General features: G+C 40.5%; 1 protein-coding gene across 3 annotated transcripts in view; it reads left to right on the top strand.

Annotated features, from left to right (window-relative positions):
* The window catches only part of DIP2B (disco interacting protein 2 homolog B), a 227,997-nt gene that overhangs the window by 98,070 nt on the left and 104,206 nt on the right, over positions 1–25,721 (top strand). For all 3 annotated transcript variants that reach the window (XM_061205791.1, XM_061205790.1, XM_061205789.1), the window contains exon 2: positions 17,559–17,630. In XM_061205791.1, the coding sequence (XP_061061774.1) occupies positions 17,559–17,630 (72 nt within the window). The remainder of the gene's footprint in view (positions 1–17,558; positions 17,631–25,721) is intronic.

Genomic DNA, 25,721 nt, shown 5'->3' with positions numbered 1-25,721 from the left:
CAGGGCTCGAACCCGTGTCCCCTGCATTGGCAGGTGGATTCTTAACCACTGCGCTGCCAGGGAAGCCCCACAATGAGGTTTTTTTAAAGCTTCATTGAGGTATAATTCACATGCCACATAATTTACCCATTTAAAGTATGTAATTCAGTGTTTTTTAGTAAGTTCACAGTGTTGTGCAACCATCATTACAATCTAATTTGAAAACATTTTCATCACCCCCAAAGGAAACCCCGTACCCATCAGCTGTCACTTTCCATCCACTCCACCCCTTCTACTTTCTATCTCTATGGATTTGACTCTTCTGGACATTTCATGTAAATGGAATCATACAAAATTCAGTCTTTTGTGACTGGCTTCTTTCACTTAGCATAATGTTTTCAAGGTTCATCCATGTTGTAACATGTACCAGTACTTTATTCCTTTTTATTGCTGGATAATATTCTGTGTTTGGACATACCATATTTTGTTTATCCATTCGTCAGTTGTTGGACATTTGAGTTGTTTCTACTTTTTGGTTGTGAATAATGCTATCAACATGCATGTACAAATTTTTGTGTGAATGTATAGTTTCATCCAGGGAAGTGTTTTTAGCTGATCTCCAACATAAATATCACTCATTGCAAAAAGGCATACAACCCACATAGAACCCTTTCATTTGTAATTTGTTCTGAGATTTTGATGTTTGGTGGCAGGGGCAGAGTGGGCGGAGAGGGGAAGTAACATTTATTGATTGTCTACTCTGAACTAAGCACACTGCTAGGAGCTTTGTATACATTCTCAATCCTGTTAACAGTCCTGTGAGACAAGTACAGGTTTCCTCATTTTACAGGTGGAAAAAACAAGGACCCAGGAAACTTAAGTAATTTGTCCAAAGAGACAAAGCTGATAAGTGATGAGCTAGGCTTACAACCTAGATCTGTTTGACTTTTGGAGCATCACACAGACTTGGAATATCCAAAAAATTTTAAACATTAAAAAAAATTTTTTTAATGATAATCTCATTACTTCTTTTCATCAAATCAGGTCTTTCCAATGATTTATCTTTCTTCCTTTACTTGACAGCTTTTTTTTCAGTAGTAGCTATATGCTTATTGCTCTATGTCTATTAGCTATATATTAGGTAGTTTTAAAATCTTTTGGCTAAGGTGAGGGGTTTTTGTTCAAACACAGTCTTACACTGAAGCATGATTGAGTGTTATCAGTAAAAGCAGAGTTGCTCTTGTTGAAGCTCAGAATTTCCTGGAATTACTAATGGCTCTGGTATAGCAAACTCTTAGTCTGAAAACATCATTCCTCAAACAGCTTGCTTATTTCCAGGCTGTAGTCCTTCAACAGTTGGCAAATTGGTAATTGGAATTTGTGTTCAAGCGTCTGTTTTTAACTGGGAGTTTATTTAGGTAATATTTTGATGGGGAGCTCAGCATATCAAATGATTGCTGTTTTAACTTTAAGAATAAAAGTAGGGCTTCCCTGGTGGCGCAGTGGTTAAGAATCTGCCTGCCAATATAGGGGACACGAGTTCGAGCCCTGGTCTGGGAAGATCCCACATGCCGCGGAGCAACTAAGCCCGTGAGCCACAACTACTGAGCCTGCGCGTCTGGAGCCTGGCTCCGCAACGGGAGAGGCCGCGACAGTGAGAGGCCCGTGCACCGCGATGAAGAGTGGCCCCCGCTCGCCGAAACTGGAGAAAGCCCTCGCACAGAAACGAAGACCCAACACAGCCAAGAATAAATAAATAAATTAATTAAAAAAAAAAAAGAATAAAAGCAAACACAAGCACAGTGTAGAAATGCCATCCTGATTGTGCTAAAAACCTTTCATGGAAACAGCATCTATCAGAAATATTTAACACGCACAGTGTATTGATGAGCCCAGTTCAAGACTCTTAATGTGTGTTCTTAGATAATTTTACAAAGAGTTGCTGTGCAATATTTTGATTTCAGATAAGTAAACCAGATTTACTTTATAAGAATTCAGCCTGGATCAAAATCACATTTACATAAAACTGGTTGTGAAAAAAGATTTATCAAGAGGATTAACAGTGAGAAGTTTATGAGGGTATGTCTCACCTATGTAACAGTTAAATTAGCTTTTAACAGTTTTAGTGCCATGGTTTGTGGTTCTGGTGGGGACACAAGTAGCAGCAATTATTTGCTGCCACAGACTGGAAATCACTTCATTTACTATATATTTGTCGAATTATGGGTTTGACTATATGTAACAGAGATACCAAATAACAGGTACTTAAACCCAATAGAAGTTGATTTCTGTGTTATGTAATAGTCTGCACTAGTGTGGCCACTCTGCTCCATGAGGTCGTCGGTCTCTGGGCTCTTTCTATCCTGAACTTCACTGTCCTTGGATCTGGCCGTCAGCCCGTGTCCAAGATGACTGATCACCACAATCGCATTTCAGCTGTCAGGAAGGGAGAAAAAGGGAGGCCTAGCTTTTTCCCTTAAAGAGCAGGACCTGGAAGTTGCACACATTCTTTCTGTCCGGACCACATTGGCCAGAACTTAGTTATTTGACCACACCTAGCTGTGAGGGGACTGCGAAATGTGCTTTTTATCCTGAGGGTTGTTTTACCCAGCTAAAAATTCTCTTCTGGAGAAGAAAAGAAGAGTTGATGGGGGCACTTGTCTGTCTTTAAACTCCTTGGCACACAAACTGCTTATGCTTGGCTTTTCTTTCTTTTAAACTCGGTTTTTTATACTGTTTCCTCACCTTTCATGTTCTGTTAAAATATCGAAATTGCATTCTGAGAAAACTACATTGCAAAAACACTTATTTCAAATGGGAAAGGTAATAAGGAAATAGTATTTCAAATTCACAATGACAAAATATTTTTAATGAAAGAATTTTAATAGTAAAGTTTAAAAAAAAAAATCTAAGTATACAGCTACTAATTGAACAAATCCAACTTTCGATTATTTCTAGCTTTTATTCTAGAATAGTAGCTTTTCTCATTACTTACACTACTGTTATTATGAAGAATGTTTATCCTGCTTAATATTCACATTTCCATGTATTGACAACTCCCAAAGTTTATTTTTGTAATATTATATTCAGACATGTAGCAAGCAGTGTCTTGTTGTTTTGGGGGGGGTGATGAGGGTAGGGCAAGAATGGTGTACTGGGTATTTTGTTGTTATTGAGCTTAAGTGTCAGTAGTGGTGTTTTTTTCCTTTTAATTCCTAATTTTGATTGTGATTAGTACCTCGAGTGAAGTACAGGAAATATCTGTTCAGACTCTGAAGTATTATTCCTTGCATTGTTGTCTTTGCTATTTTAGGAAGGAATTTGTTGTTGTTGTTTTTTTCTCCAAGTGAAACTGCAGGAAAGAAGTAGATTTTTTAGTAATGGTATTGGAGATTTAAATATCTCCAGGGAAACAAGAGACACACACATTACAGAAAGAAAGAAACCATTCTTTGTCAGCCAAACCAAAAGTTACAGCTCCTAAACACTGGGGAATGGTGTATACAAAATTACAAGTCATTTGTAAAAATCCTTAAGCCGTTTATCCCATTTCTTTCTTTCACTCTACTTTTTTTTACCTGCTAAGGATATCATCTCCTGGACCAGTGAAAAGCCATGGGCAGCTTTCTATTACCAGTTGTGTAGCTGCAAGATCATTTTTATTCTTTTTGCTTGTTTCCCTACCCTTGCTCAGGGAGCCTCTATTCCTGAGAGTATTATTAACATTTAACATTTATTCTTTTTGCTGAGGCTGCATTGAGGGGTGTGGATTGTTTTTATTTAATCTTTAAAAATAGTGACCACCAGCTAGTTATTTTAAATTTTGCCATGGTGTAAAGAGGAACTGGCAGCAGCATCTGGCCATCTTTTATGGAAGTCTGATTCAGGATGGACCCCATTGGATTTAGGAACTCCCTTTTCCTCTTCTGATAGCTTTATCCTCTCCCTTCCTCTAGTAACCCATCCCTCAGTCACTCTTTCACCAGACCTGATCCCCTTCTCAGTTTCTACCAATTCCCACAAAGCTGCTCCCTGCACCAGCAATTATCTCTTCATTTATAGACTCTACCCCTGCCCCCCAGGCCTTTTAGGAGGAAATGCCAAAGAACATTTCAATTTTTAGTGTTTCTTCTACAACATAAACTAATCTTCAGTCTTCCTTATCACTTCTTTCATGGCTTTTGTCTTTAATCGTTGTTTTTGTTTTTTTGGTTGTTGTTTTTTGTTGTTGTTTTTTGGTCTTTAGTAGGTTCAAAGTGAGAAGTGAAAAACAGGTATGGGGGGTGGGAAAGGAGAATTAGCCTAGCAGGGAACCTTTATATATCTTCCTGATCTCCCTTCTCCAATTCCTTTCGGTACTGTCTCCTTTTGGAATCCTGTTATTTCTTCTGGAGGGTGATGTATTCTGCTATCTCAAGGTGAATTGAGTGCTTTTCCCATAGAAACTTTAAAAAGTTATAGAAGTTAGGTTGATAGTATTACAAATCATTTATTCAATGAGTATTTATTATTGATTGATTGTTAATAAATACTTGCTAGCCTGGATCCCATCATCCTCCTTCCCTTCCATTCTCCTTTCCTGTTAAAACCCAGCTCTCAATTATTCAGACCATCAGCCTTCTCCCAGGGGTTACTGGAGAAAATCACAAAACTGGAAATTGGTGCCACTAAAAGTTCTTTTCCTCCTCTCTCCGTGGACTCTCGGCAGTGCCTGACACACTCTCATTTCTTTAGTTAACCCCCTCTGCCATTAGAGTAGCAGATGTTATTAAGTGCTAGGAACTAAGAACTTTGCACGTATTATCGCTTTAATCCTCACAAAGTGTATATTCTATTATCTTTGTTTTATAGTTGAGGAAATTGAGGCTTAGAGAGATTAACTTTTTTCAGACACAACTGGCAGAGCTGGGACTACACACTATATCAACTTCAGAGCATGTGCCTCCTCTTCTTATAGTGGCAACTCAATATCTTTACCAAAACCCTCTCTTCCAGCTCTTTGGTCCTTCTCAGCAAAGAGCCTTAGCAAGGCAGTGTTGAGTAGTGGTTAAGAGCTTGGACCCTGGAGCCAGACCGTCTAGTTTGAAGCCGGCTCTCTCACAGTATTGTGTCCTGTGAAGGTAACTTAATCTCCCTGTGCCTCACTTTGTCACCTGAAAACTGGGACTAATAATACTACCACTTATGGGATTGTTTTGAAGATTAAGTGAGTTAACACATGTGAATGTTTGTTTGTTTATTTATTTGTTTGTTTGGTTGGTTGTGCCGGGTCTTAGTTGCAACAGGTGGGCTCCTTGGTTGTGGCTTGCTGGCTCCTTAGTTGCGGCACATGGGCTCCTTTAGTTGCAGCAGGCGGGCTCCTTAGTTGTGGCATGCAAACTCTTAGTTGCGGCATGCATGTGTGATCTAGTTCCCTGGCCAGGGATCAAACCCGGGTCCCCTGAATTGGGAGCACGGAGTCTTAACCACTGAGCTACCAGGGAAGTCCCTACATGGTGAATGTTTTGATGAATGGTACCTGGCATGAGATAAGTAGTAAATGAAAGTAGGGGGAAAAATAGATCAAAAACCTTTACTCTGATTCCTACGCAGAAAGAAATTTAGAGATCATCTGACCAGAGTCCCTTTGTCTTCTGCCCCCATCCCACCCCGCACCCAGTGCTCCCTCAACAACTGTACTGCCTTATCCATCCTTATCTCCTTTCTCCGAGAAAGGGATATCATTAAAGTCCTACAGCACTTCCAATCTTTCATGCATCCTGACAGACACGGAAAATGATAATATTTGTTCAGTACAGTGGGATTAACAAGGCTGTTTGCCTGCTTGAGGTGACTGCTCCAGGGTTTCCAGCTTCTCTAAGCTCTGCCAGGCAGTCCAAGGGCTAAGGATAAACGGTTCCACACCCAGGAAGCACTCACAGATCAAGGACACAGACCACATTCCCAGCATAGGTTGACCCATGAGGTACCCCCTCCCCTAGCTCTGGATCTTACTCCCTCTAATCTTTTCAGGAACTTCAGCCCTTGTCAGTTACCTTGTTCCTTGGCTATGTTTCATCATGTTACTCTCCTGCTTAAAGCCCTTCAAAGGCTTCCTCTCTCATTTATAATGAAATCCCTAAACCTTTGTGTGGTCTCCAGGACCCTGCAGGATCTGGGCCCCTGCTGCCTCCCCTACCTCATCTCACCCCACTGGCCGCACTGGCTTTCAGCTGTGCTCCCTCGCAGACCTGTCGCCCTCAAGGTCTTCTCAGGGGATGTGCTTGGCACCACTGCAGGCCCACTGCCCCTGCCCCCAGCTCCTGTGTCGTTTTCAAAATATTTAAATGTATTCATTTTTTTTTAAGGTCTCAGCTTAAATGTCACCCACTTCCTCAGAACAGCCTTACCCAGCTAGCTGCCCAGAACCTGCCTGCAGGTTTGCGCTGAGCAACGTGTCTGCTGACGTCTGTCAGAGCCCTCTCAGCCCCTGGACAGCTTCTGTGCAGCCCTTATCAAACTTGTATTTAAGTCATTCATTATATGATTGTCATTATAAGGATGTCTCTGTGCTGGAAAACTCATGACCATGACTATAAATTTTGGGACCAAGTCCATCCTCTTCTGTTCTATACCTCTAAAGTAGTGCTTTGCAGGTAGCAAGTTCTTAGTTTTTGTTGGTTGAATCAGTGTTTCACCCTCTTTCTAATAGCTCTTTCTCTATAATACATAAATTTGTCCATCTTCAAGAAAAAGAAAAGAAGACTCATTCTCCTTGACTCTGTAGCCTTCTGTAGATACTGCCCCATATCTCGTTCACTTTATAACAAAACATATTGAAAGAAAAAAATCTGTTACTCTCATATCACCACTTATCTACGCTTTAGTACTGTAAATAATCTGTCTTCTTCCTCAAGTTCCTTTAAAACTGTTCTTAACTGGGCCACTGGTGATCTAGCTGCCAAATCTAGCCGGTGTTTTTCGATTCTGTTTTTACGTTTGTGACAGTGTACATTATTCATCATCTTCTTCTGCTTTCCCTCTCCCTCTTCTCTCCTCCGTCCCCCTGTGCCCTCCTGGTCTCCCTGCTGGGTCCCAGTATCATCTCTTTTTCTTCTGCCCATTCTTTAAATGTTAGTTTTCTCTAGGATTTCTTTTCTGGCCTTCTTCTCTTTTCACACTGCACTCCCTCTGATGATATCATTCACACCCAAGCTTTCAGCTCCCACCTTCTACAGTGATGGAGAGAATGTATATATCTTTCCCAGAGCTCATCTGTCCTATTGCCTACTGGATACCTTCCCTTGGTTTTTGCCTTGTCACACACAGCAGTGCCAGGCAAGTGGCATTCATCAAACATTGACCAAAAGCAGCCTTAGAACTCATTTGATCCTAATTTCTACAGATATGGAAACCGAGGCCCAGAGAAGTATAGTGGCTTGCCCAGGATCAGAGACCTAGTTTGGAGCAAAACAGAGAAGAAAACATAAGTCTTCTGACACCTGGAATCTGAGATCAAACAAGTTGCATATTTTGTGATCCACATACTACAACGGTGGTGGTATTCTCCCTACTTATATTTTTCCCTGAGCATCTTTGGTTTCCAGAGCAGTATGAATTGGCTACCAAGAAAATTCTTCCTGTGTTTAAAAATTTTCACTTTATTTCTGTACTTGCGAGAGGACATACTTAGATTTTCGATTCATTGTTAATTTCACCTGCACCATTGACAAAGAATGCCTGGCACCATGCACTGTTCAATTCAGATTCGATGAATGGTATAGATGTTATTACATATTGCCTAGTTTAAAAAAATTATTCTGATGGATGCTAGAATAAAGGCAGAGTAATTGAATATACCTAGCTGTTCTTGTAAGAAACGGTTTTCTAATTTTCTGAGGAAAATTAAAGATAAAAATCAGGGAAAAGAAGAAGCTGTAAAGAAAATTACCTTTTTTTTTCTTTTTCTGTTTTTTTTTTTTTCCATTCCCCACCCACCCGAGGCATTTGCAGTTTTACCCCTAAATTAAAACTACAGCATCCATAGTCAGATGCATGTAATCCTGTTTTGTGCATAATGGCACTGTTTTATTTACAGACATTTACATATATTTATTTGAACTAATCTGCTCATTTCTGGTTTAGATATTCGTTCTTCTCTTTGATATGCTTTCCTTCTTTTAGACTCTTAACACCCAAAGGCACTAACTTCACTGGCTCCTACTGCTAAGGATCTAGAACTGTGTCATGATGTGTCTTTAGAGACAATGCACTCTCTCCTCTTTTAAATAATTTTTTTTTTTTAAAGAGAACCTACCAACCCAGAATTTTCTAAATAACCCTTTTAAGGATAAAGTTAATGTTAGGACTTAAGGGTGGGACTGGGGCTGGGGTGGTGTCAAATAAAACTAGTCGAGTGTGTGCTACGTGCCAGGAACTTTTGTATGTATTCTCTCATTCAAGACTCATCATAAGCACTCAAGGCAGGAGTTATTCCAATTTTACCTATTATGAAACTGAAGTAGAGTTTTTCAGTAACTTGTCCAGGAGCCAGTAAATGGCAGACTGAGGGTCCAAACCCAAGTCCAGGTCTGCCTGGTGCTAAACCCTATGCTTTTTCTACTGGCTGAACCATATCAGGGATTCCTCCTGTCCTGGTTAAACATTCAGGTCATTTGTATAGCAGATCTCTTATTTGCAGGCATAGTTTTTCTAATGGACACATGAACATACCTTTTGCATTAGATGAATTAGTTTAGCCAGCTGCCTGATGATGTAGTAGACTTAGAGTTCGGTTTCTCCGTGTGTTTCAAGTGTTTTACTCTGTTGCTTTTTATTCGTTTGAACTTGCTTGGTGCCTTAGGTGAAATACCATCTGTAAGAATTCATATATATTTGACCTAGAAAACAGAACGGTGCAGCCAAAGCAATTCTATGATTTGAGTTTTGGGAGAAAGCAGTCTGGGCTTACTCTCAAGTTCTTGATGTGGAAAATGTCTAGTGATTGTCCTAAATGAGGTGAGAGGACATCTACAGAGAATGGAAATTTGAATGTCTTGAAGTTAAATTCTCTTGAAAATCTTTTGTAAGATTAGCAAAGCTAAAAGAAGAGAAGACCGTAGCTTTTATAGGCTGCCAGTTGAATACTTTAGAATCACTGATTTTTTCCAAAAGAAAAATTAGATAAAATAAAAATTCTCATCTTTCAGCAGATTGAAGTATTTTAACAGAGGTTTACTTCTGCTAGACTATGAAAATATTGTATCTTTTCACCCTTCTTTCAACATAAGATTAGTCCTATCTATGTGCAGAAAGAAACTTCGAGAGTTTTAAAAGTAATTCAAGGTTTCAAATTCTTTGGAGTCCTCTTGGCCACTTTTAGTTCAGATAAGGGAAGAAAAATAAGTAGGAAAAGACAAAGGCCAAAATGCCTCTATATCTGGCTTAAGGGTAAGGCCATTGTTTTCTGTGACGATGAGCCTTTATTTTGTGTGTTTGTGAACCTTTATATATCACCTCTGGAAGGAGGATGTTTGGGGGATCCGTGGCTGGTACATGTAATTCATTGAATGGAATTGTCATTGTAAGGAGAACATGGTAAAATTTAACGATAGATAACTTTCTTTGTCTTCTAGCCCATGTCTCCTGGATATGATCCAAATCCTCTGCCTTTTTCAGTTTTGCTAAGATTGACCCCATTCACATTCTCAGCTATATTTTGGCTCTTTCTCTCTATGTGTGTATTTATATTCCTAACGTACGAATAGCCATAAACCCCAGTCCTACTCCCCATCTCCAGTCACAGCCAACGTGTCCCACCTTCCTGGTCTAACGTTTACATGTAGAGGATAGAATAAGATTTAGATACAGGTATAGATTTGAAGGTGATGACTCCAGAACTTTTTCTTCTCAGTCTCTCATTTCTTTCCCTCCTAATTACTCCTTAACAAAACAGAGAGGCCACATTCTCCCTTAGCTGAGTATTTAGTAATGGTGTGTAATCACTTCTTGCTGACTGTTTTTTTTACTGCACTTGGACATTTTCTACAGTTGGCTGTCTCATGTAAAAAATAGCTAAAAGAGACAATTCACCCAGAGCCCTATTGCAGGCAGGGTGGTAGTGGTGGTGCTGCTGGTGTTTAATGCCTTCTTGCAAATCATCTATATTTTGGGGTGAGTCATAAAAATTGTTTATCCCATGCTGTTCATTTTATGAACAATAGGTTAGTTTTATACTTTTATTGTGTCTGATTTGGGGGCCACTTACAAATGAACAATGGACAAAGAACAATAAGAAAAGACCAAAGACCCAGATTCTAGTCTAGCCATACATTTATCTTGTTCTGTCATAAAGGTCATGCCTTTTCTCTTTATTGAAGAGGAATTTTTGGCAGATTAAATGAATTGTTGTCAGAATATTTTGAAAATCTAGAATGGTGGCTGCATTATATAGAGGCATTTAATGAAGAGGGAAGTAAATTGGTGACCCTTGAGATTATATAAGCCCTAAACTTCGAGCCTCTGAGGATCCCATGTTGATCCTCCCCTTTGGCTGGACCTGCAGGAACAGCGGTAGGGCCAGTGTCCTGCCCTGTTCGTGGGAGATTGAATTTACAGCTTTCATATCTGCCTGTTGCTCCAAGCATGCCACTCTCTTTCACAGCTGAGGGTTTGAGAAATAGTGTCTTCACCCTCAGTGTCTCTCTCTCCTGACAGTCATCCTTCAAGACCCAACCCAAGAGCAACTTCCGTGAAGTCTTCCCAATGTTTCTGAAGGTGAATTTGGAGCTTCTCTCTGAAGGTGAATGTAGTGTAGTATTTAAGAGGAGGCGCCCTGGAGTCAGGTCTGCCTGGGTTCAGTTCTTGATCATAGCACTTACTAGGTATGACTGTGGGCAAGTTGCTTAAACTTCCTGTGCCTCACTATCCTCACCCTATAACATGGGAATGATGATAATATCACCTGATAAGACTGCTGTGTGGCACTTCAACAGAGACTGATACATAGTAAGCCCTACATAGTAAGCCCTTGTTAAGTGTTGTTGTTGTTTACTTATTTATTTTTATTGAATATTATAATTATCTTTTATCACCATTATTTCCTTCATACTTACATTAGACTTTGTATATAATCTCTAATGTAGCACTTGTCACTTTTATTGTAGTTATTTTTTTAGACCTGAAACTTCTTGAAGACATGGATACTATTTTATTCATCTTTGCTTAACACTCTGTGTGTCATCCATTCAGTGCTCAAAAATGTTTTTTTGTGGCATCTTCCAAATCCCCCCAGCCATTGCCCCCTCTGACTGAATAGGTGTGACTTTGAGGCAGAGCTGCAGTGACACATACCTTTTTATTTCCTTTGGAGCAGAAAGAGTTTATGGCTAGAGCTGTAATCCTTGCTCTCAACAAGCTGTAATCCTTGTCCAGCAACACCATACTTACATCCGACTTGGTGACCCTCCAGGATTTTCCAAACCCTGTGTTTATTTAGCACCTAATTGCTCAGGGTGCTGCACAAGGTCATCTGTGAGAATTACTTAACATTGCCCTACTTCTCTCTGGGAGATGAGAATCATAAAGGAACTACCAAACATGGCCATACCCATGCAGCAGAGGAAAACTAGTAAAGCACTAAGTGACTGCGTCAGTAGGAGTTCATGTCATAGCTCTGATATTAGAAAGGCCAGGTCCAAACCAAATGTCACCACTCTGTAGAGCTTTCCTTTCGGTACCCAAGTAGAGAGCACGATACTTCCTTCTGGGCCCCACGCTGCAGTTGGTGTGCATCTCTCCGTGGCGCTTCATTGTGGAGTATTAGTGATGCTTGTTTGCCTTGTCTCCTCTCTCTGAACATAGTTGCCTGCCCTTGCCCCGCCCAGCCAGTAGGGTAGGCCTTCAGTAAATGTTTATGGCTATTGGAACTTTTGATATCCCAGAGCCCACGCTGAGTACTTTTATTTTTATATTTTTAATTTTTAAAATTTATTTATTTTATTTATTTATTTTTGGCTACGTTGGGTCTTTGTTGCTGTGCGCAGGCTTTCTTGTGGCGAGCGGGGGCTACTCTTTGTTGTGGTGCACGGGCTTCTCATTGCGGTGGCTTCTCTTGTTGCAGAGCACGGGCTCTAGGCGCGCGGGCTTCAGTAGTTGCAGCACGCAGGCTCAGTAGTTGTGGCGCACGGGCTTAGTTGCTCCGCGGCATGTGGGATCTTCCCGGACCAGGGCTTGAACCCGTGTCCCCTGCATTGGGAGGTGGATTCTTAACCACTGTGCCACCAGGGAAGTCCCCACACTAAGTACTTTTAATCACAAATAAAAACTTTGCAACGTAGATATTATTGTTCCCCATTTTGCAGACATGGAAACATGGAGACTTATCAAGAGGTTAAGTGAAACTTGTCTAGAGTCAGATAGCCAGGAAGTGATAAGGCTGTGCTCCAGGTGCAGCTGTGTCTAGCTCTTAGGTTCTGAACCACAGCATGGTGCCGCTCCTCCAGTGTAAACATACACTCCCCGAACTGCTAACTGACTTGTGGGACTATTCCTCCTATCATCGCTGACCTTTAAGAGCCTGGGTTGGCTGGCAGGCTCGCACCCACCTCCTCCCAGGCGCTTTGTCAGTCTGCTGGGAGATGAGTTGCGGGCTGCCTGAGCCAAGCCACTTTCATTGATCCCAGGTGGCTAGGAGAGAAGTTGGGAACACACTTCCTTTCTGTTCTGACCCACACACCCATCCCTCCATAGGTCTGGTGTGGCTCTTCAAGATTGTGGTGGTGCTGAAGCATCTAGACAGTCTTGGGTCACGTGGGTCTCCGACTGCTCAGGGCTGGTCTCTCGGGTCCCTGTCTCATCAGGCCAGGCGCCTTCACACCTGCTGGGTGCTGCAGACCCCTGAAAGTGGCTGCTATTCTAAGTGTTCACTAAGTGGGTGAAGAAATATGTTACCCTAGTGGGAGGGGAAGGCTAATCCTCCCTGTATTTGTTTACTTCTCAAAAAACTTGAACAACAGGTTTAACTTAGCTCTATGCCATTTTAATGCAAATTTTATACAGGTATAGTTACGGCACTCCTTTTTGTTTTGTATGCCAGATGGCAAAAAATCTGTTGTGAGTAAGAATGCCTGTGGTGTGACTTAGTGTCTGTGAGCTCCCGAGGCTCCGTGCTCTCCCTGGAGGCCGTGTCACCGAGACAACCTTCTCACGCACCCTCCTCACATGAAGTCAGCAGAATTGTCCGGCACACTCCAGACAGGATTCTTTAGTGCAGCGATTTCCAAACTTCCTGAATTTTGAGACTCATTGGAGGGAACTTGTTAGAAACACAGGTATCTGGATCTTAATCCAAACTTAGTGAATCAGCATCTTCATGGGAGGGGCCTGGGAATTTGTATTTTTACAGGTTCCTCAGGTGATTCTTAAAAATTGGGCAAGTTTAGAAAGCATTGCTTTAGTGCAGCAAAAAGTGCTTAACTACAGGTGGTAAGAGTGATAAGAGCACAGACTGTAGGAGGCAATGACAGAAATGTGGATAACAAATTCAGTTATGTGGGATAACTGAACTCCTTCTGTCTGGTCTTGCTCTCTGACTAAGGGATACCTCGCTACCTGGTGGGAGTTCCTTCCGATTTTAGTGCCCAGTGATTTACGTACTATACCTCTCTTACTTTTCTGGCCACCTTCGAGGTCTAGCTGTCGAATTTCAGTAAACTTTTGGTTCACTAAATTTCTCTCCCTGGGCGTTTCAGCTCCTGCTAATGTAAAGACCCATTCCCCATTCATTCTCCCATTTCCAGTTTTCCACCCAAGCACATGTGTCTCGTTGATTTATTGTTCTTTCACTGCCTTCATTTTACCAATTCATTCAGTCACTCATCCAATAAGTGTCTATTGTGCCGGGCTGTAGGCGGGCTACAGAGATGAACAAGACACAGGCCCTGCCCTCAAGTGCACAGTCTAGTAGGGACATAGATGTGTAAACAAATAATTAAAATACCAGTGATGTGCTGAGTGCTATCACAGAAGTGTGTGCAGAGTTGTAGGGGCACCAGGAGGAAGTGACTAACAAGTGGTGGCAAGTGTCACAGAGGAGGTGACTTTTGAGCAGGGTCTTGTACTCAGAGAAAAGGGAGGGGGCATTTGTAAGTTATATCACCGTAGTCCTCACTTCTCTTTGCAGTGCATCTTCTCCTAGGGCTCTTCAGTGTCTTTGCTCGTTTATGGAACAAATGGAGCTAATTGGCATGGCTGAATCAGACTCTCTTTATTGACCTTTTTCAAAACCCGAGATGGTTGGTAGTTGAGTAATGTCCAGGATACCAAGTCTAGCAGTTTGTCCCACGATCATTTACTGACAGTGAATAGTTGATACTCTAAACACTGAAGAAAGCTTTTAAAGGCCTTTCACTTTATCAGATGTGTCCTGAGCCAGCAGAAGTGGTCTTTGTGCTTTTCAGGGAGTGGCATGTGTGCGCGTGTGTGCGCGTGCGTGTGTGTGTGCGTGTGGTGAAGGTAGGGGAGCTTGTGAGTGGGGAATGGGACAGGAGAATGCTTGTTTCTTTTGCAATAAAAGACATGATTTCCTGTTTCTCAGGAATGTTTCCTTGGTAGGCTCCCACATCTCTATTAGTTTTGTGTGTTGTTAGAGATTACCTAAACTCTGCAGTTTGCTAATTTGACAGGGTTTGGTTTTTATTTCCAAAAATGCACTGTAGGTTTCTCTTACTTCACTAGGAAAACAGAGATGAAGGGCCATTGTGATTAAATTTGTACAGTCTAGTAAGTAGTCATGATTGCAGTTTTAAAATGTTTGTTTCTTGAAATAATGGATGCTCATTGTAGAAAACTTATAAAATACAGGCAAGCAAAATTGAAAAGAAGCTAAAACCAATCCATAATCTTGCAAGCCATAACTAACCACTCAATATTCTGGTGTATAAAAATCCAGAATTTTTTCTATGCATATACATGTATGTATAAAAATGCTGTTATTCCAGAAATTGAATATACTGTGTAAACTGTTTAGTATCTTGCCTTTTTTCCTGTTACATAATTTGACCATCTTATGTTAACAAATACGTATCTACAGAACCATTCATTCTTAATGAAAAAAACTTTATTGTTGAGATTATATAAGTCATTCAGGCTTTTTTTTTTTTTTTAAATCAAACTCTGTTAAAGTATATAAAACAAATGAAAATCCCCCATAATCTCATTCCCCCAAGGATAAACATTTAATATGTGTATATATATAGCCTTCTAGACTATTTTCTTTATATATGCAAACATTTCTATTACCTTTTTTTTTTTTTTACAAAATTAGTTCCTATTATACCTACTGTTCTGCAACTTGTCTTTTACCCTTAATATATTTTATTTTATTTTTTAAAAGTTTTTTAATATTTTTATTTATTTATTTATTTGGTTGCACCAGGTCTCAGTTGTGGCTTGCCGGTTCCCCAGTTGTGGCACATGGGCTCCTTAAGGTGGACTCCTTAGTTGTGGCACATGGACTCCTTAGTTGCGGCAGGCGGGCTCCCTAGTTGTGGCTCGTTGGCTCCTTAGTTGTGGCATGTGAACTCTTAGCCGCAGCGTGCATGTGGGATCCAGTTCCCTGACCAGGTGTCGAACCGGGGCCCCCTGCATTGGGAATGTGGAGTCTCAACCACTGCACCACCAGGGAAGTCCCCCCTTAATATATTTTAGATAGCTTCCTGTGCCAGTACATTTGGAATACCTGCATAATATTATGTGGATCAGGGTTTCTTGTCCTCAACACTACTGACATTTTACACTGGTTAATTCTTTGTCGTGGGCCTGTCCTGTGCATTGCAGGATGCTTAGCAGCATCCTGGCCTCTATCTTTTAAATGCTAGTAGCATCCCTTCCTCTAGTTGTGACAAAAATGTCTCCAGATGTTGTCAGTTGTCCCCTGGAGGGCAAAGTCATTCCTAGTTGAAAGCCACTGATACAGATGGTCTATAATGTAAGCATCTAGAGTCCTTCCAGTTTTTCCATGACAAAGAATGGGTCAGGGAATATTCTTATATTGATTTTTGTGCACCTCTGTGAATTTTATCGTTGAATAAATTCCTAGAAGTGCAGTTGGTGAATCAGAATTTTGATAGAAATTGCCAAATTATTCCAGAGATTGTATCGATTTATTTTTCAACTATATCCTGATGGTTCCAAATCAATATCTCTTTCTGAAGTTCTAGATTCATGTAGCCAACTGTTGATTGGACATCTCCTCCTGTGTGTCTCATAGCCCTTTCCTAAGCTCAACTCTCATCTTCTTCAACCCACCAAACATGCACTTCTTGCTGTATTTCTCTGCCAGAGAATATCATGACCATCTGCCTGGTTGCTCAAGCCAGAAACCTTCTCCATCCTACACTGAACCAGTCATCAGATCCTATCTAGTCTTCCTCCCTAACGTCTCTCTTAATCCATTCACTTCTTTTCATCCCTTCTACCTCTATCTTTAATTTAAGCTACTAGTAACCAGCCCAGATCACTATAGTAGCACTGGGGCAAGAACTAGCCTCTCTGGCTTTTACCCTTGGTTCCACGCTCCTCAGGAAGAGTAAACTTGCTGCACTCTGTGATATGCACGTGTTACTCCCCTGCTTAAGCCCTTCAGTGAGCCCCGCTGCCTCTCCCCCATCTGCTCCATCAGTCAGATGCTGAGGCCAACACATCTAACGTTCATCACCCATGATTTCAAATCCCTGTATCCATCAGCATAGGCTTTTTTCTCCCCACCACATATATTTATTCACCAGATATATTTATTCCCCCAGCTTTGAATTACTCACTGTCCCTTAAATGTCCCTTTGTTCTTCTGCTGCATTTCCTGGTACTTTTAACCCTGCTCTCTGCCCATCCATTTTCTACCCTTTCTTTAGGACCAAGCATATTTCTTGAACTCTTCAGCCACATAGTTTCTCCTCTATTAATCAGTTTTATCCTTACTGCATTTATTGTATATGTACTTTTTCATTTAACCTTGTGAAAAAGACATACATGAATAGAAATAATACAAACCAGTGAACCAAGTGGAGAGGATATGGGAATTCCAGCTCCAAGTTCCAGCACAGGTCCTAGGGTGCAAAAGGGCATTTCAAAAATCCCATCCCAGTGCGTGAACCTAGACTTCTCCCCTCAACTGGACTTTTGATTTTTATGTGGTTCTGTAGCGCAATGTAATTGAATACCTCCCAAGTCAATTGCATTCATTTGGTCAAACTAAAACCTTGGAGAGAAGTTCATTTGTCTGCCAGCCTTGCCACGTTCCATTTTGGTATATCTTAAATACCACGGAAACAAGGGTGCCTAGGAACATGGGAATCTCTGACATGGAATGCAGCATACTGCTCTGCTAGATTGGTGTAGGGACAAGCCCTGCAATTTTCCACAAGAAGTCAGCTCCAATCCTGTGGGAAATCACACATAGCAAAATCCTTGGCAAAGAACTATACATTTTTTTCCTACTCTCTATGTAGTAATTCTGTAACACTGTAATTAATTTTATTTCTACAGTGAACAACCACAGAGTAAGAATAATGCATAACCTGTTTCTGTTCTTCCTGTTTTAGGGGACATCACACAGAAGGGGTATGAAAAGAAAAGGTCAAAACTCCTGTCTCCTTACATCCCGCAGACACAAGGTAGGCAATGAGAAGTGGTTTAAACCTTTTCAGTAAGAATGCTGTCTTACAGGAGATCTGTCTTTTTTGTTGGTTCCTGTTTTTTCCCTCCCTCACCAGGGAAGAGAAAAAACAGAAGGAAGGAAAGGAGGAAATGAATCTTAATTGAGCATCTGCTGTGTGGTAGGCACTTTTAAAATACCCAAAGTCATCAAATCATTTATACAGAACTTGGGTGATAGTGTGTCTATGCGTAGCTGACATGATTCAATGGCAGAAAATTCCAGGTCATGGAAAAACTGCATCTTATTAATGCCTGAGCATGAACTGTAATGGAGAGGAGCAAGTGGGGCAAAGATAAGAAGGAGGGACAGATTTAGTATTGCAAGGCAACCCAAGGATTGCAGTCCCTGAGCATTTGGGGGTAAGAACCCTAAATAAACTTTTAAACTATTTCACAGCCTGACTTATTCCTTCTGCAAAGAGACTGGTGTGTTCTTTATATATCAGAAAGTTCTGAGTCACTTCTGTGCTTAATTCCAGGCGGGTTGCTGGAACCTTTGCCTCTAGGCAAGGCTGTCTGTTTCTAAGTCATCATATTTTTAAAGTTACTCAGCCTCCAGGATTTCCTTTGATAGCCTGTTTCTATTTAATCACTTTTACTATAAAGAGTTTTTTCTTTATTTCTAATTTCCCCCCTGCAGTCAGAGTCCATTTCCACAAGACTGTTTTGTGGAACTAATAATTGCTTTTATTTCTGGATTATAATACCTTGAGGACTTTGGATCCCCCATGGTTCTAATATCAAGCCTTGCACAAGGTTTATAGTCTGTAAATATTTGTTGAATGGATAATGGAATAAATAAATGAGCAATGTTGGTATACCAATACATTTCACTGAAGTCCTTGTTTTATTTCCTGCATTATTCTTGGAAATTCCTCCCTGCAAAAACTAGTAGGTCAATTCAGTGATAGCCAGTTTAAAATATCTTAATGAACAGATGGATGTAGAAATGAATTGAGAGAAAAGAGGTGGAAATCAGGCCAGTGACAGCTAATGAAAAGCCAGCTTTTGCTGAGCAAGGCATGACAGAAAAGGGGAGTCCTCTGATTGGCTGCTTAATTATGGATCTGGTCCATGCCTCTGTAGGCCCAGAGATTTACTGTAGTCACTTTGTGCAAAAGCAATCAGATCCTGAGAAAATAACTCAGTAAGGAATGTAACGATAAAAAGGACCATGATCTGTCTCTTATCTGTTGTCAGGCTACAAAGAAACCAAATCATGTTCAAAAACCAGTTTATCAATTTACTGTGGAAAACCACTGAGACACATTCAAGTCTGTGTGGTCAGCCCATTCTTGCCCCACGGGCAGGCCTACGAGAGGAGCTTGATCACACATAGAAGGTTGCTTAGTGAGAATGGATATGACGAAGCAGACATTTAGTTGCAGCAGGCCAAGAGAATGTGACGTAGCATCTCACAGTAGGGATGGTCTTGCATGTTACCTCATGGGGGAAATAGAAGCCATTTGATGGCAGCTCCTTCAGCTTCCTGCTATCAGACTTCAAACTCACCACATCAGTGCCCATCATGTTTATTACCTCCTCCCTTCTGGTTGAAGAAGTGATCTGTCCCTCCTAGCCAAGGGCAGTCCTTTCACCTGGGCTTTTGATCCCATCTCCTCCTCCCTTTTCAGAAACGTTATGCTATCATCCCGTGACACCAAGGACAGGGCAGTGGGAGTGGGCCACCCCAGTGCAGGCAGTGAGGGGTGCAGTATCTGTAGAAATTTTAAAAGCAGTAATAAAACCAACAAAAAGTTGGTCTGCTTTTTCTTGTCAGCGTGGATAGCAATTCTAAATGCTGTAAGTAGTAAAATCTCCTCCCGCTGAGGCAGACAGCTGCACTGCCCCCTCGGTATGCCACTGCAGTCAACTCCCTGTGTCTCTTGTACTGTCACTCTCTCCCTCTCAACCGGATTATTCCCCCAGCAGTTCATCATACTCATTACTGTTCTTTAAAAAAAAAAATCCTCCCTTGGGAATTCCCTGGTGGTCCAGTGGTTAGGACTCGGCGCTGTCACTGCCGAGGCCCAGGTTCGATGCCTGGTCGGGGAACTAAGATCCTGCAAGCTGTGTGGCATGGCCAAAAAAGAAATCCTCCCTTGTCGACCACTTCCATCTCTACCCTGTCTGTCTCCCCTTTATGATCAGACTGCTGAGAACTGTCTATATTTACTATCCCTGTTTTCTCAACACCTTCTCACTTCTCAGCCCATTCCAGCCCCTTCTGAAGCTGCCATAAGTGGTATCTCAGTACTATTTGCCACTCTACCTCTTGAAATACTCTCCTCATTTTCTTACTCCTCTCTTCATGTTGCTCCTAGTCATCTTTGCAGGCTCCTTCTCCTCTGTTAAATGTTGGAATTCCCAAGGCAAGACCTCAAGCCCTCTTGACATCTCACTCTATATCAGTGGTTCTCACATTTTAGCCTACATCAGAATCACTGGAGGACTTGTTAATATACAGATTGCAGGACCCCGTTCTCAGGGTTTCTGATTCAGTAGGTCCAGGTTGGGGTTCGAGAATTTGCATTTCTGTCAAGTTCCCAGGTGATGGTGCTGGCATGGAGAACCAATGCCCTGTCTCCCTAGAGCTTTTCAGCCATCCCTATGGCTTTAATTGTCATTTAAATACAGGTAACTCCCAAATATGTGTCTTCAACCCAGATCTCTCCTGAGCTCCTGATCATAGACCCGACTGCATACTTAACATCTCCATTTATATGTCTTAAAGGAACCTTCATTTCACCCAATCCAAACATATCCTTTAAATTTATGACTTCTGCACACCACCCCTACCACCAGCACCAACCCCTCCCTACACAAGTGCATTCACACAAAACTATGACATTCAACATGCTCCCAGGCTTCTCTTCTGGTTTTCCCCTTCTGAGTGAATAGAACTCACATCCATAAGCCCAGCAACTAGAGATTTAAAAGTCATCTCAGCATCCCCTTCATTCCCCATCTCTTGTCTGTTACCAAGTTCTGTTTTCTGTTTCTTCATAAGCCAGTTTTTGTAAGTTTAATTTTTCTAGGAAATTGTCTATTTTGTATAAGTTTTCAAATTTATTGTTCATGACATTCACAGTATTCTCTTTATTTTTAAAGCCTTTGCTTTGTTTATGTTTTACCCTTATCTCTTCTCTTTTTTCTCTTGATCAGTCTTCCTAGAAGTTAGTCTTTTCAAAGAACAAGCTTTTAATTTTGTTGATCTTTTTAATATCTCTTTATTTTCGGATTTCTCATTTTTGGCTCCTGTATATTTTTCCTTCCTTACACTCTTTTTGTTTACCATTTTGTACTTTTTCCTAAAATTCCTGAGTTGGACGCTTAGGTTTTCTGTCTTCTTTACTAAGGTGAGTGTTTCTCAGTTTGACTGTGGTCAGAGAACATGCCTGTTCAAAACCAAGTCACAATTAGAATCTTAATTTTCCTCCCAAACAACATGAGGACTTTAAGAACAAATGCATTTTTAGTACCACCTTGTCTGCATACCCCCTCAATTATTAGTTATTATTGTTTTAAGTAGTTAATAGTAGTTAATATCTGTTTCTTTGTTCACTGTTCCTTTGTATATCTCACTCCTTCCTCTCAGTTCAATTCGTTCTTCCTAAAGTCCATCCTACAGTAGTTACATATTTTTTTTTTTTAATATTTATTTATTTATTTGGTTGCACCGGGTCTTAGTTGCAGCATGCAGGATCTTCGTCGCCGCGTGTGGGATCTTTAGTTGCGGCTTGCGAACTCTTAGTTGCGGCATGTGGGATCTAGTTCCCTGACCAGGGATCGAACCTGCGCCCCCCGCATTGGGAGCGCGAAGTCTTAGCCACTGGACCACCAGGGAAGTCCCAGTTACGTATTTTAATGACGGTTTCTTAGTGGTAAAAAGTCTCTCAATTTGTGTTTGTCACTTTCTTTTCCCACCTTTGTTCTTGAATCTATTCATGTCTTTCCCAGAAATGGATTGTTTGTAGGGCTGGGCTATATTATACAGATTCTGTAGCAAAAGAAGAGATTACACCTTGACATTTTTACCGCATATGTCTTTGTAGATTTTGAAGAAGGCATTTAGTTTGATTTTTTTTTAATGGCATTGGATTTAATGCAGATTTTAAACTTACTGAATTGTATTAATGCTTTATATAGGATTAAATGAAATGAAAGTCATTTTAACACTTTTAGTAGGAGTTTCCTACTTACTTCTAGAGGGATTCAACCTCTTTCAAACTCTTTGTTACCTTGTTAGATTTCATCCCCTCCAGTTGTGAGGTGTGCTTCATTGTGAGGGTGGCTCCTTGAGTGTAGTATATAAAAGTAACATTCTCCACCAATCTCTCTTGAAAGAAAAAAGTAATACTGCTTGCATCATTGTACTACTAGAACAATTACATGCACATGCTTATCTAAAAATTCAGTGAGTGATTTTCCATACAGAATTGATTTGGAGTTATCTTAGGTTGCATATTTATGTATATTTTAGATTTCTTTTCTCAAATGTTACATAAATCTTTAAAATAGGACTTCAGAAAAAAATTAACAATGTAACGGGGAAAATGGGGAAATATGGAAGAGAACACAAGGTTGAAGAAAATATGTAGTGGAAATTGAGTAAGGACAGTTTGGGGTAATAATAAACATAGCTTATTAGTTCACTAACATCACAGGGGTTAGATTCTAAACTTACTGTATGACAAAAATCTGATGTCTCAAAATTACCCTTGAAAATCACTTAAACCTAGCAACATTGGAACTGATTGTTGTTTCTTTAGTTTCTACAAAACCCAAACTTTATCTGGTATTTAAGCGCATGCCGTACGAAATTCATATCTTGATAAAGATTAAAACCATACTCAAGGGCCGCAAGATGCTCTCACTATGAGAGGCAAGGGAGAAATGAGGATGTGGCAGGTTCGTATCTCCTCTTTCTGAGCCATATGCTCTTCGAAAGGAATGACCCATAGAACATCTTTCAGTGGCTTGGAAGCTACGAGAGCCTGGATATCAAGCTTCCCACACACCTCAGTTAGCAGCTTTGCAGGGAGAAGAGGCCAGAAATTAACTCTCTTTTGGCAAGGCCCAAAGAATTGATTATTCAAACTAGATACACTCTTAACTCCTCTGTAAATTAGTCGCTCTTGGCCACTCTTGGAGTTAGAAGAAAATGGAAGGTTTTGTGCAGGGAGGCAACTTCCTGGACTGATCCTGTAATCTAATCCTTAAGATGTTTTGCATACAAGTAACTGATTAATTTCAAATAGCTTTAATAGAAAAGAGTTTATTCTGATGATACCATTTATGAACATTTATTCTGATGTTTATTCTGACAGAACCTCAGGTCAGCACGTATTTACTATGTGCTTTCTGTGCTCCAAGTACTGTTACGACATCAGGAGGCAGCCAGCATTGGACAAGACTGCCTGGGACCCCCCTGGCTTGCTCCCTCAGTCTACTAGGGGTTTGCTCAGCTACGACTAACACTAAGAAGGCTTCCTTGACCAGCTTTATCACAAACAGTCCCCACTCCCATGATCTGCGCTGCATTTATAAAAAGCTCTCTCTGACTGTCCCATAGATTATGGTTTGTTCGTGTGTCATATTCCCCTACTGGACTCTTAAGGTCTTTATAATCAGGAACATTCTTTTTTTATTATTATTTCTTCATGTCCCCAGTTTCTAGCATTAGTACCTGGCACATAGTAGAATTCTATAAATGTTTGTGGAACTAAACAGAAGGAACATTTAGAATTTAGAAATATTTCCTTTCGTAAACATCTGTGAAGATGGAAGTGTCAGATAATGAAAAAAGCAGATTACTCTACAGATTGGAGAGTGATTGGTCCTGGCAACTTGTCTCTACCTTCAATAGATCTTTTAATTTAGATCTACTAAATCTCAAGAGACTGTGCACAGCATATTGATTCTCATCAATATTATATTATGACATTATATCAATATTAGCATTCCTCTTTACTTAATTTTTATTTTTAAATGCAATTAATGAATCTATTTTACAGAGTCAAATGCTACTACGAGGTTTGTAACAACAACAAAAATAAGCAGTGTCCTCTTCTTCCCCAGAGACAGCTTCTTTCAACTGTTTTAACTGTTTCTTCTGGCATTTACCTCTGTAGGTAAAAGATTGGAATTTTTCTCTCTTACACATTCTTCCCCCAACCACCTGGACACCACACACTCCCTTTCCCTTTACCCCTTCCTTCACATCTCCCATCTCATACTCATTGTGGGCTGTCTGTTCAATGTATTACTTTTGTTGTTGCTAAGTCAGCATTCAGTGTTTGCATTATTTTGATTATGTAAATATTATTCACAGCTAAGTCACTTGGTTTACTAGGATTACATTTCCTTTCTTTCTCTCTTTTTTTTTTACAGTTAATCCGTTTTATTATTATTATTATTATTATTTTTGTAGAGACAACTCTTGATGCTGTCTCTCTTCCTGAACTGATTGTTTCCTTGTCCTGCTACAGGCCTTTATTATCATTCTAGTGGTGTTTTGGGAAGGAGTGGGGATAGATAGATGTGTTATTCTGCCATGTTTCATCAGGATTCTTTATCCTAACATTTCTATTTAAGGATTGTTCAAAACTTGTACAAAGATCATTTCTATCAGTCTAAAAGATCTCAAAGACGTCAGTACCTCATTTGCTGGTTGTTCACCAGCAAGCTGATCAAATGGTCTCTACCACAGCCTGATTAAAGTGTTGAAACTGGGGGGGCCTCCCTCCTTTGGGTGGTTCTGAGAACGAGCCCGGCCTCAGCTCTGTTTTGCAACTCTCCGCTATTTAAAACTGCCCTTGAAGTTCAACGGTGGCATCTTCTCTTGGACCCACATCCTTTGCTTTAGGACATTACTGCAGCTTCTGTTTTTCATGGCATTGATGTACACATTCCATTCTGTCTTCGTGTATTTGAGATCATTTGTGACCTTTGTATATTTGTTTTTCTTCCTTCATCCATTGACTTTGTCCTACTGTCTTTCACTTCATTTAATTGTGTTTGTCTTCTGCTTCAGAATAGGATCTCGCCTTTTATATATTCCTTCCTGGGCTAGGTTTCCACATTATTTTTCCCCTGGGCCCTTACCTGCTGCCCTTTTAGGGGTAAGACATGTCAGTTTATGAATACGCTTACATGTTGGCATTTTCTAGCTTGTCTTGGTAAGAAGTGCTGGTGGCCCAAAGGTTCTTTCCAAACTTGGATTCCTTTTGTGGTTGCTGCCTATTTTGCTGCAGGGTATTTGCTCACCAGTGTTCCAGTGTATGTACATATGCTGCACTTGCCAGTTGTTCCCCACCCCTTTCGTCCCAGCTCTTCAGAGTTCAGCCCTGCCTTTGAGATTGTGCAAATGTGTATATAACCGAGTGAAAATGAAACAAAAGAAAGCCTTGTAAGTTTTATCTTCTCTCTCTAAAGGCTCTGATAACTCCTCTCAAGGATAGTCTGTGATCCTGTTATTCTTCCTGACCTCACGTAATTGATTGAAAATTGTGAGAGGCACAAATTTTTGCATAAAATGTTTGCGGCTTAGAGATACACAAATAAGCAGCCTTCTCAGATTAACAGTTAACCATATCCTTTAAGTTGGTATCTCTTCATTTTTGTCTTTGTTTTTCCCAGCCACCCACTCTCATTGGTGGAAGTGAGAAGACAGAGAAGATCTTAATTTCTTTATTTTAACTAAAATTTTGGATGCCTGCAGTGTAAGACCCAGAGCTAATTACTGCAGGAGATAAAAGACGAATTAAGACCAGCCTCTGACCTCAAGTTTATTTATACTATAAAATAGGAAAGATAGGTATACAGATGAGAATCATAAAAGATAGAGTGAAATAAGCACTGTAAGAAAGTTCTAAACAAAATATTATGGAAATTCAAAGGGACGTGAACCTAAAACTAGCTACTGAAATCAAGAACAGCATTTTGGAATGCTGTAGAACATTCCCAACCATATAAATGTTAAGTAGACAGAGTGCCTCTTTGTGTGCTGGGGGTGGGATCGATGGTATTTTCTCTGTCACGTTTTG

The sequence above is a fragment of the Eubalaena glacialis genome, chromosome 11 (assembly GCF_028564815.1).
Source record: "Eubalaena glacialis isolate mEubGla1 chromosome 11, mEubGla1.1.hap2.+ XY, whole genome shotgun sequence".
In the NCBI taxonomy this organism is placed as follows: Eukaryota; Metazoa; Chordata; class Mammalia; order Artiodactyla; family Balaenidae; genus Eubalaena; species Eubalaena glacialis.
Note: the sequence above shows the minus strand (reverse complement) of the source record. Positions and strands in the feature narration are given on the sequence as shown.